The following is a 12,325-nucleotide window of genomic DNA, read 5'->3' as shown; positions in this document are numbered from 1 at the left end:
GTCTGTCCATGGAATTCTATAGGTAAGAATACTGAAGTGGGTTGCTATTCCCTTCTGCAGGGGATCTTCCTGACCCAGGGATCTAATCAAGGTCCCCTGCATTGCAGACAGAGTCTTTACCATCTGAGCTATCTTACCTACAAAAGAATTCAGCCAAGATCAGCAAAAAAAATCATAAACTATCTTTAGTGACCACTGTATTATCTATTGCTTAAAGTGAATTTAGGGTAACTGCCCTTCAGAATTTAACATAGTAGGAAACACCAGTGGAGTTGGTGGGGGAAGACTAACCTTTTGGAGACTTCTCTGTGATGCTTCAAGGGTCAGGAGGGAGGAATTGGGAGAGTCTAGCTCATGTACCTTTAGCTATGACTCTTTTGATCAGTCTCACCTTGTAATGAATCTCCAAATACTTTGTTTTTTAGACACATTTCTACCAGCCCATCTGGACCCTGGTGGGTGCTGGTGCCAAACCATTATCCTCATCTGGCCGTCCCACAGCAAATGTGATTCCATCTGGTGTGGAGTGGATCAAAGCTAGGGTGGTTGATCTGAATCCAGACAAGAACTGCATCCACACAGATGATGACAAGAAGGTAACCACTGGAGTCCTTTGGCTTTTGTTAACCTGAGGGTTTAAGTGAATGCACATTGTATCAAAATGGACAGCTTCTTGGTGAGAGGGTGGGGTATCTCTGTGTGTGTGTGTGTGTGTGTGTGTGTGTGTGTGTGTGTGTGTGTGTGTGCTGAATACTGTGTGAGATGGGACGGGTGTGGGGAAAGGAGGATGGGATAGATGGAAGGACTGAGTGAAGCTGAATTAATAAATGAACAATGAAGACAAGCATTCGTTGAAAACCAGTTTGCCCTGTTGCTTACTACAGTATCATGTACCTGAATTCTTATTGAACAGACACTATTGCTCTGTGTTAAAATACCAGGTACCTCACTCCTTTTTCCTTTGAAGCAGTGGGCCTCTCCACCTGACAGATGGCCCTGCAGAGGAAGGGGATGTTGGAGAGTATCCGTCTCGGTCACACTAGTGGGTGCTCTGCCGTGTGACTGCGGTTGGTGTTAGGGCTAAGAATTGCTGCTGCTGCAGCTTGAGGGTCACTATTGCTCAGCACCATAGACGTCTCCTCCCATCCCCACCATACTTCAATCCCAACTTTTCAGCAGCTGCAGCCCCTGGGTTTGACTGAGGGGATGAGGGCAGGATGGTGAGAAGACAGGCTCAGAAGCCATCCTGTTCCCTCATCTGCTGCTGAGCCCGGGACAGCCGCCATGCTGTCCCCGGCCTGTCCCAGGGTCTGGTGGCTCTTGGGCCCTCAGGGTGTTATTGGCCTTAATACTCTGATTCATATCCCTCCAAACTGGGCACTCCAGCATTTTCACAGAACTGTAGAATCAGAGTTGGTAGAAATCTTTCAGCTCTAATCTCTTGCTCTAAGCAGGGACCATTTGCTGCAGGCATTCTCAGCCTTTCCTTAGGTCATGGATCTTTCCAAGCAGGACTTTACCCTGCTCTACAGAATGCATATAAGTGCCTAATTTTGCATTAAATTTCAAGGAGTACAGAGATTTTTTGTAGCCTTTCCCTGAACCCTGATCAAGATTATCTGCCTAGCTTCTGTTCGTCCTTTCTTCCTTCCTCCCTCAGTATTTATTTATATTAAGCATTATTATAACCTGTGTATACAGTTTTAAGGATATACAAGTGAACCAAAACAGACAAATATCTTTATTGTTCAGGATTTTGTATTCTAGTGGAGGAAGACATACAATAAACAATAATCGTAATAAGTAAGTTATATAGTGTGTTAGAAGGTGATGAATGTTAATTAAAAAATAGAGCTGAGTTACTTGGACTTGGGCACAGGGGTCATGGGGTTGAATTTAAAGTGGGTTAGAGAAGGAAATGGCAACCCACTCCAGTACTCTTGCCTGGTAGAGGACGGAGGAGCCTGGTAGGCTATGGGGTTGTGAAGAGTCGGACACAACTCAGCGACTTCACTTTCACTTTTCACTTTCATGCATTGGAGAAAGAAATGGCAACCCACTCCAGTGTTCTTGCCTGGAGAATCCCAGGGACAGAGGAGCCTGGTGGGCTGCCGTCTATGGGGTCGCACTGAGTCGGACACGACTGAAGCGACTTAGCAGCAGCAGCAGCAGCAGTATTTACGTGTCCCACTTCTCTGAAAGTTAGCACTCTTCTTTCATTTTTTTAGGCAGACAGGTTATATGAAAGTTCTTCCTTTAATGAGTCAGAACCCACCTTCCTGTAACGTCTTTTCTGTTTTGTTTTTGGCCTCTAAGGTGTTAGTGGCCATAGTACTTTTCTTATTCCTTATTCTTCCTGTAGTGTGGGAGAGAAGGTCTTCTTTCTTTTCAGTGGAGAAACCCTCCAGCTATTTGAAAGTTGCTCTCAGATTCTGTGTCTGTCTTCTTCTCAGGTAGACTTTTCCTCCTGTCCCCACTTTCCTCAGATCTCATGGGCTCCAATCCCCTTCCTACCCTCTTTATCCTGCATTGGACATCATCTGGCTTGTTAGTACTCTGAGATCCATGGCCCCAGTAGGTGTCTGGGAGAGTAACCAATGCTACAGAACAGCCCAGAATAGTGTGGGACCATTCTCTTCAACAGCTGGCTAGAGCCCAAGCTAGCGTTTGCCAGTGACATTTCTCAGTGTTGATTCATGCTGGCCTAGAGACCATGGGCCTTTTATTCACATGATCTACTGTCGAGTCAGGCATCCCCCATCCTAAAATATAGACATATTTATATATATGTGTGTATATATAAATATGCAAATATATAAACATACATATTTATATGCATGTATATAAATATACAAACATACAAATATATATGTATATATAAATATAAATATATTTGTATATGTATATACAAATAAATATACATTTATTTACATTAAATTAAAAATTTTCTATATTCTTTATATATTGTTTTTCCCATGTTGATAAACTTCCTTATTTTCCCCAACATCTCCAGGAGAACAGACTGAATTAAACACAAGACTGTTTTCAGTTCACAAGATTTAGCTTTGGGGCTGCTTTTTCTCACCAGTCTGCTGCCAGTTCAAGGGACCAGCAGACCTGTATGTTTGAAGACACATCACCTCTTTGGTACAGCAGTGCCTGCCTCCTAGTCAGACCCCTCTGCACTGCAAGAGTAGCTCAGTACCTCTGTGATTGGCTTTGTTTGTATCTTAAGGAACATAAACTTGTCTCACCTCTTGAGAATGAGAGGTACTGGGAGGCGCCCTCACTTCTGAACCCTGCTTAGACTCTGGTCTAGACGCTTGGGAGAGTTGCAGTGCTTTGTTAGCGCTAAGGAATAAGGTGGTACATAAACTGGTGAGACTTTTGTCCAGGATTTTTTAAGCAAAAGTATTCCAGAACCAGGGCTTCCCTTGTGGCTCAGCTGGTAAAGAATCTGCCTGCAATGCGGGAGATCTGGGTTCAGTCCCTGGGTTGGGAAAATCCCCTGGAGAAGGGAAAGGCTACCCACTCCAGTATTCTGGCCTAGAGAATTCCGTGGACTGTATAGTCCATGGGGTTGCAAAGAGTCGGACATGACTGAGCGGCTTTCACTTTTCACTTTCTATTCCATAGCCAAGTATCAGAAATCTACATATCATGTCTCATCTTCTTGCTTTTGGTTCATCCTCCCAGCTTGCCTGGATCTTTTACATTTGTGATTCTGTCATCCAGTTAGCAGTTTTTCCTTGCCTTTATCCATGATGGGTTCATTTAAGTTCAAGGTTTGAATTCTTTAACATGTCCCTAGAGAACTTTTTTCCTAGCATACATGAATCAATCAGTATTCTTTTGAAATATTAAACAATTTACATACTCGTTTCCATCATTTGTTTACACTTTCCTATCCTGTCCACAATGCGAGGGCACTGCTGCAGTCCAGACCCAGTGTGTCTCCGACTCTTCCCGCCCCAGGGGTCTGTCTGTTTGGAGTGTGTTCCACAGGCCCAGTGTGTACATGGATCCTTGCTCCTTCTCCAGACTTAACCTGGTTCTGTTCCTTGTTCCTGCTCCAGCACACTGGCCTCTTCTCTCCTCAGACGCCTCAGCCGCCTTCTTCCCTGGTACATGTGCACAGGCTGCTTTAACCTCTTCCTCTGGCTAACTCCTACTGATCTTTATCTTAGACATGGCCTTCCCTCTAGACTTGCCATCCCAGCACTCTGTGGTTTAGTAATTGTCTGTGTGGCTATCTGTTGGCGTATGTCTTGCCCACTAGACTGAATTCCTGGAGGGGTAGGAACTGGGCCTTTCTTGTTCGGTGTTCTGTCTCCAGGACTTAGCATAATATCTGTCACATAGAAGGTGTTGAGTCAATCTTTGTGATCAAGTTGTACCTCAATTTCTTCATCTGTAAAGTGGTACTAATACCTACTTCACTGGGTTGTTGTGAGGCTTAAATGAATTAAAACATGTAAAATAGTCAGGACAGTGCCTTGTACAAAGTGAATGCTTAAGAAATGTGGCTGTTATTACTTTTTAAAGAATACATGAGGGACTTACCCAATGGTCCAGTGGTTAAGACTCCATGCCTCCACTGCAGGGGGTGTGGGCTTGATCTTTAATCAGGAAACTAAGATCTGACATGCTGTGTGGTGCAACCAAAAAGTTAATAAAAAAAAAAAAAAAAAGGAAAAACGAGTATATGGGAAAAAAAAGGAAAAGGAAATATTTATTGAGTATCCACTCTGCTCACAGAGTTCTTGACTGCCGACTGATGGGAAGCAGGTTTGCAGTCTGCAAACACTTGCTGATGTCCTTCTTTTTCTAAATTATTATGAGACATCATTTTGTTAGATGAGCCTGGAATTTTGAAGTGCATAAACATCTTGTTTACTAAATTATTAGTGTCATAATTTACCTCTCCCACCCCATCATGCTGCTGCTGCTGCTGCTAAGTCGCTTCAGTCGTGTCCGACTCTGTGCGACCCCATAGACGGCAGCCCACCAGGCTTCCCCGTCCCTGGGATTCTCCAGGCAAGAACACTGGAGTGGGTTGCCATTGCCTTCTCCAATGCATGAAAGTAAAAAGTGAAAGTGAAGTCACTCGGTCGTGTCCAACTCTAGCGACCCCGTGGACTGCAGCCTACCAGGCTCTTCCGTTCATGGGATTTTCCAGGCAAGAGTACTGGAGTGGGATGCCATTGCCTTCTCTGCCCACCCCCTCATATAAAATTACAAAACACTTGTCCATATTTAGCCTTTTGGCAAGGTCTGCACTGTTCTCTGAAACTGCTCAGAAGTTTTGTTTACAAGGTTTTGTAATTCCTTAGAGTTTAGATCATCTGGCCTAGAAGCTTGAACTCATTCAAAATACATGAAGTGTTCTTTTGTACTTTGCTACTTTAGGATTTATTCTCCCTTATTTTTTTCATAATCTTAAGCTTGTATATTATTAGTCCATAAAAATAATCAATATTATGCTCTAATAGAACCATCAATGCATGCACAAACCAAAAGCTTTTCTTTACAGTGCTCACATGTCTTACCTGTGGGTCAGGAACCCCAGATCCTATGCCATCTCTGACCTTACATCCTGAGGAGTTCACTTAACCATTTAATGAGCCTGGTACACTTTCCTACAGAACAAGGAATTTAAGGGCACTCGGTCTCTATGGGTGGGCAAATCATACAGTTGAAGATGTATCTATTATCTGTCCATTTTGATAGATTGTATTTTTCACAAGCAGCCGAAATCAACCATCTACCTATCCATTCATCCAACAAATATTACAGACTTCCTCACTTTAGTGTCTTGTGTTAGATTCTAGGACTATAAGGAATAAGATATAACCTTTATCCTCTAGGAGTGTTGAGTGTAGTGAGGAGGACATTGCTGCTGAATAACACAAGGGCTAAAAAGCATTCAGTCCACTGTGCTGAGGGAGCTGCCGGGAGGGGCCAGCAGGGAGGGGGACTGAGTCATAGGCAGGTCACACAGTGGAGGTGACCTTGGAGCCGAGTCTCCTAGGGCAGGACCTCTTCAGCGACTTGCTCCCCTTGGCTCCCCAGCCCAAGCCAAGCTCTTTCAGGTCTCGGAGGCCCCTCTCTTCCACTGTGATCTGCCAAGCTGGCCGCTCTGCTTCTCTACTTGTGTTTTTCACAAGCAACTGAAACCAACCATCCACCTCTTCACCTAGCCAGCCTTCTCTAAAAGGCTGTGGCAGTCACCACCTGTGGCCACAGGCTGGGCTCCCACATTCACTGCTGTCGTTCTCCAGTTCTGTAGGCAAGTCCCTTTACTTTATATCATTTTTGCTTACATTTTTGTACTTCAGTTTGTCTTCCTCCTGATCCAGAACCCACATTTCCATCATAATAAGTATGGATACTTTTGCCCTCAGCATGGATGAGCACAATGCCCATATTTAAAGAGAAGAGTTTTAAATTCCAAACAGCTCGTTCAGTAGGATCAGGTAGGTTCTATCACATCTTTTTCAGTGTCCCTCAAAAGAGCAGTTTCTCAGTTATGCTGTTGATCCAGTCTATACCAGTAGGACAGATTGGCCTGAGATTCACACATTACCCTATAGGTGGGACTTACAGGTTAACTTTTAAAGAAAGTTAATTGTCAGCCTTCAACATGAAACAGTCAGTTCAGTTGCTCAGTCATGTCCAACTCTTTGCGACCCCATGGACTGTAGCACGCCAGGCTTTCCTGTCCATCACCAACTCCCAGAGCTTGCTCAAACTCATATCCATCGAGTCAATGATGGCATGAAACAGTGTTAACACAAATAACTGTGGTCTCTTTTCTGTTGTGCTCCACTGTGTAAAAGTACAGGTATCTCAAGCTCCCAGAAGCCAGGCGTGTTATATATTTGTGAAGCACTGACATGTGAGGCGGCAGAGAACGGGCAGCAGAGAGGTGGGCATAATGGCACACTGGAGTGTTCATCCCTGCCCGCTGGCCTGCCCACCATCCGCAGCCCCACGTCATCATGTGACAAGATGGAGACGCAGTAGGGGCTACTGATGTCTGGGGTCTGAGTCAGTTCTGGGGCTGCCACTTTTTGGGTCTTGGTCTAAAATGTCATTGTTTGTGTTGCAGATCTCCTACAAATATCTTATCATTGCTCTTGGAATCCAGCTGGACTATGAGAAGGTACTTAAAAATTTTTTTTAATTTATTTTTGGCTCTGCTGGGTCTTTGTTGCTTTTGCACCGGCTTTCTCTAGTTATGATGAGCAGAGGCTACTCTCCAGTTGCAGCGCATGGGCTTCTCATCGCAGTGGCTTCTCTTATTGCGGAGCATGGGTTCTAGGGTGCACAGGTTTCAGTAGTTGTGGATCACAGACTCTAGAGCACAGGCTTGATAGTTGTGGTGCACAGGAATAGTTGCTCTGTGGTATGTGGAATCTTTCCAGACCAAGGATCAAACCCATGTCTCCTACATTGGCAGGTGGATTCCCATCTACTGTGCCACCAGGAAGTCTGAGAACGTACTGTTTTAAGCTACTTCTATTACTATGTCATGGGCTTCCCAGGTGGCTCAGTGGTAAAGAATCCACTGCCAGTGTGGAAGATGCATGAGATATGGGTTTGATTCCTGGGTTGGGAAGATCACCTGGAGTAGGAAATGGCAACCTCCTCCAGTGTTCTTGCCTGGAAAATGATATGGACGGAGGAGACTGGTGGGCTACAGTCCATGGGGGTCACAAAGAGTCAGACACAACTGAGCATGCGTACATAAGTATGTTATATTGGCCTACTTATGCTATGATCAAAACTGCATTTAGTTGTTTTATACTCATTTGAACAAGAAAGAGTATTAAGAAATCCTCTTTCAGTTTTATTTCTCAGCAGCCTTTTTATGGTTTTAAGAAAGTCTTCTCTAAGATTCTGTCAGTGATCATGATATGTTCTAGCTTTAGGCTTTAATCAGAGTTCAACATATCCAGGGCCTGATGGTAATTCTTAGAAAACAGCAGCCTTTCCCACACTTACAAGAAAACTACCTTTCTCTGTAGGACTGAGTTGGTTGTATTTCCTTAGAAAGTAAGATTTAGATTGTGAATTCTTAAGCAGACTTTAAGGGTAGAATACTGGCAGTTAGCTTATCAGGCGCTGAAGGGATGTCTAAGTTTTGTTGTATAGAGGCTGGGTTTTTGGTAAAAAGTGACTGACACAATATAAATGCTGCCCCAGCAGTTCCTTAGACCTCACTTTTCAGTGAGCTAGGGAGCCAGATGCCCTCTGACAGTTTGTGAGATTCAAATTTATTTTCCTAAAGCATAATAGAGTGAGTTAGTAATTATGATTTCCAGAAGCTTCTTGGGGAATATGAATAAGTAGTTGAAGCACATAAAGCATTGTGATAACCAGGTCAGAAATTTCAGGAAAGTGGTTTAGATGAGGGCCTCATCTGAGTTGCATCTGCAGGGTGTTTGATGTGTGTTTCTGGATTAAAAACCAGAATAGGGACATGCCCAGTGTAGGAAATAGAAGGAATGACATGGGACCTGGTCTGTGAAGGTTTAAACAAGCCATGGATTAGTGTGGAGGTTGTGATGAGTTTGGTGCCATGGGTCATGAGCCTCATATAAACAGTAAACCATGGAGGACTCTATGGAGAAAGGTGCCAGTGATAGTTTCTGGGAAGTCCATGCCTCTTCAAAAGGTCCACCAGAGTCGACTTAACAAAGGTAGCCTATCTCTATGGTCATGGCACCCTGATGGCTTGCTGTGTGAGAACTGTCTGAATACACCAGTGCTGAGAGTGTTTGCACCCTCTTGCAGTAAACCAAGAAACAATAATATTTAAAAGGAGCTGTTATTATGGAGTCTCTACCATGTGCCAGGGACTATGCTAAGAATCTAATATTGATTCCTCATGACTGCTTGCGAGGTAGAAATTTTTTATCTTCTCTTTGATAGATAAAGAAACCGAGGCTAAGAGGATATGAGTAATGTTTCCAGGGCTACTGTGTTACTTAGCAGTCTTGGAGATACTAGAAAACTACCCAGGTTAGTGTAAACAAAGGAGAGATGGCTTTGATGAGGATGCCAAGGTGTGTGGATCTCGGGGGCAGGATGCTGTTGGGCCTCCAGAAGGACTGATCTCTGATCTGGGTTTTGTTGAATGTGAGCAGCTTCTCTCTGACCACCTGCCTCTGCCTCTTCCCCCACTAGCTCCCGGTGAATCTCTGCAGTGCCATGTCCTGCTCTCTGGTCTTCTCAGTGTGGTAGGATGGTCCACAGCTCCCCACAGGGCGGGGGTCAGATCTCATCTCTTTCTTAGACTTTCCTGCTCCTTCTGCTTCTGGGTTCCCAGGGAAGCACCTTGGATTCAGTGGTGTCATAAACTGCCCTTTAGGAACAACTGTCCTTGAAAGGAACTTGGTTACTACTTTATGGCACCGTTTTCCTTGATAACGGCTTCTTCAGACTAGAGAAATATGATGAAGACAGATTGGCTATATATCTCCTGGATCCTGAGTTTTGCTTTGGGAGCTGGAAAGCAGGGAGGTCCTGTGGGAAGGGCCGCAGGCAGTGGGCGGGGCCTCAGTATCTAGTTGTATAAGAGTCTAGGTAGGTCTCTCAACCTTGTTTCCTCATCTTTGTCTGTGGGTCAGTAATATTCCATCCCCTCCCTCAGAGGGGCTGTAGTGAGTGGAGTGAATATTAACATAGATGTGAGACGGCAGAAACATTAAAATGCAGGGTGATTTTATAATAATAAGTGGTTACTGTTGTTGAGACTGCTAATATTACAGCTACTTAAACTGTAGCAGAAGATATGGTTAACAATCAGAGGAATACTTGGCTGTTAACATGTAATGGAGGAGACCACAGGACTCTTTCCCTGAGACTTGAGGAATAGGTGTTGGGTGATTCCATGAGTCACGAGTGGGTGCCCTTCAGCCTGGAGAGGTTTTGAAAGACTGCTCATCTTGAGACTGTTTTTGATGGTTCTCTGATCATCCTTGAGTCTCTTAACTCACTCATTCCCATCTCCATTGTGTTATATGAACCTTCTCACATTTAAGAGAAGGACCCAGTTAATCTTCCTGACAGGAATACGCTGACGTGTACAGAGCATGTACCATACACGTGCCATTTTTCTAGTCGTCTTATACCGTGGTCTCTTTATTCTTGCCAGCAATCCTACAGAGCAGTTACTTTTATCCCCATATCACAGATGATGAACATAAGCGTTTCAGTGAGCATCAGAATTACCTGGAGGGCCTGTTAAAACAGATTTCTGGGCTTGTCTCTGAGTTTCTGATCCAGTGAGTTTGAGCTAGGGTCTGGTAATCTGTATTTATAACAAGTTCCCATGTGGTGCTGTTTTGGGGACCACACTTGAGACCCACTACCTGATTTACTGGGCCATTTACTGGGGATCACAGTGCTTGTAAATGGAAGAGCTAGGACTCAAACTGGAGTCTGTAGGTTTTCAAGTCCATGCTTTTAATTTCCTGCCTTTGCTGCTTTTATTAAGCGCTTGGCCTGGTCCAACCTTATACAGGGTAATTTAATTTTGTTATTGCTGATAGTGTGGCTCTTGGTTCTGCCTGTTGTTCTTCTCCCTCCTAATAAGAAAACTTGTTCTCCACAAAGGAAGTAAGGCTGGCTTCTTGTCCTCACTCTGATGATGGGAAGAGAGGTTCAAATTCTGGTCTCCAGGCCACAGAGGCCCAGGGTTTCCCTTCAGCCTTGCCCGTTCTCCACTTTGGCAGATGACTGCAGGCCCCACAGCTCTGGGATTAGCAGACCCCTCACTCACCTGCTAGCACCACTGTGTGTGAGTCCAGGAGGCTCAAAATTGTGCTGAAATACATGAGAGGTGGTAGAAATGACAGCCAAGAAGGATTCTAAACACAGATTCCATTTTCACTTTTGTTAAATAATAATTTCTTTGTGTGCTTTGTTGCAGATCAAAGGCCTCCCTGAAGGTTTTGCCCATCCCAAAATAGGGTCCAATTACTCAGTGAGGACAGTGGAGAAGACATGGAAAGCTCTGCAGGACTTCAAGGAGGGCAATGCCATCTTTACCTTCCCTAACACTCCAGTGAAGTGCGCCGGGGCCCCGCAGAAGATCATGTACTTATCAGAAGCCTATTTCAGGAAGGTATGCTTCCTTTCCAGGGATGGGCAAGGAGGGCAGAAGTGATATTATTTTTATCCATGTCAAAATACCATTTTTGTTTCTAAATTTAGTAGTTCAGTTGCTAAGTCGTGTCCGACTCTGCAACCCCATGGACTGCAGCACACCAGGCTTCCCTGTCCTCCACTATCTCCTGGAGTTTGCTCAAATTCATATCCATGGAGTAAATGATGCTCTCTGACCATCTCTTCCTCTGCTGCTCACTTCTCCAAAGTATTGGAGCTTCAGCGTCAGCCTCAGTCCTTCCAGTAAATTTTCAGGGTTGATTTCTTTTAAGATTGACTGGTTTGATCTCCTTGCTGTCCAAGGGACTCTTGAGAGTCTTTTTCAGCACCACAATTGGAAAGCATCAATTTTTATTTTTTATTTCACATGTATAAATTTATGTAACTGAAAGTTTGCAAAATAGAAGAAAGATGTCATTCATAATCCAATTGCTTTGGTATAGCTACTGTTATCAATTTGATATGTACTTCCATTGTTTTCCCTATTTTTTAACATGGTTATAATCATACTATCAGTTCAGTCACTCAGTCATGTCCAACTCTTTGCTACCTCATGGACTGCAGCATGCTGGTCCTCCCTATCCATCACCAACTCCCAGAGCTTGCTCAAACTCATATCCATTGAGCCGGTGATGCCATCCAACCATCTCATCCTCTGTCGTCCCCTTCTCCTCCTGCCTTCAATCTTTCCCAGCATCAGGTTCTTTTCAAATGAGTCAGTTTTTCACATCATGGGGCCAAAGTATTGGAGCTTCAGCTTTAGCATCAGTACTTCCAATGAATATTCAGGACTGATTTCTTTTAGGATTGACTGGTTTGATCTCCTTGCAGTCCAAGGGACTCTCAAGAGTCTTTCCCAACACCACAGTTCAAAAGCATCAGTTCTTCGGCACTCAGCCTTCTTTATGGTCCACCTCTCATATCTGCACATGACCACTGGAAAACCATAGCTTTGACTAGAGGGACCTTTGTTGGCAAAGTAATGTCTCTGCTTTTTAATATGCTGTCTCAGTTGGTCATAGCTTTTCTTCCAAGGAATAAGCATCCTTTAATTTCATGACTGCAATCACCATCTGCAGTGATTTTGGAGCCCAGAAAAATAAAGTCAGCCACTGTTTCCATTGTTTCCCCATCTATTTGCAATGAAGTG

The 12,325-nt window shown here is 44.1% G+C and overlaps 1 protein-coding gene across 4 annotated transcripts in view; it reads left to right on the top strand.

Moving 5' to 3' along the window:
- The window catches only part of SQOR (sulfide quinone oxidoreductase), a 64,407-nt gene that overhangs the window by 36,358 nt on the left and 15,724 nt on the right, over positions 1-12,325 (top strand). For all 4 annotated transcript variants that reach the window (NM_001040511.2, XM_015473181.3, XM_024997369.2 and 1 more), the window contains 3 exon segments: positions 426-596; positions 7,112-7,165; positions 10,940-11,134. In NM_001040511.2, coding sequence (NP_001035601.2) covers positions 426-596; positions 7,112-7,165; positions 10,940-11,134 — 420 coding nt within the window.

This window comes from Bos taurus, chromosome 10, assembly GCF_002263795.3.
Source record: "Bos taurus isolate L1 Dominette 01449 registration number 42190680 breed Hereford chromosome 10, ARS-UCD2.0, whole genome shotgun sequence".
Classification (NCBI taxonomy): Eukaryota; Metazoa; Chordata; class Mammalia; order Artiodactyla; family Bovidae; genus Bos; species Bos taurus.
This window is presented reverse-complemented; position numbering and strand designations above follow the sequence as displayed.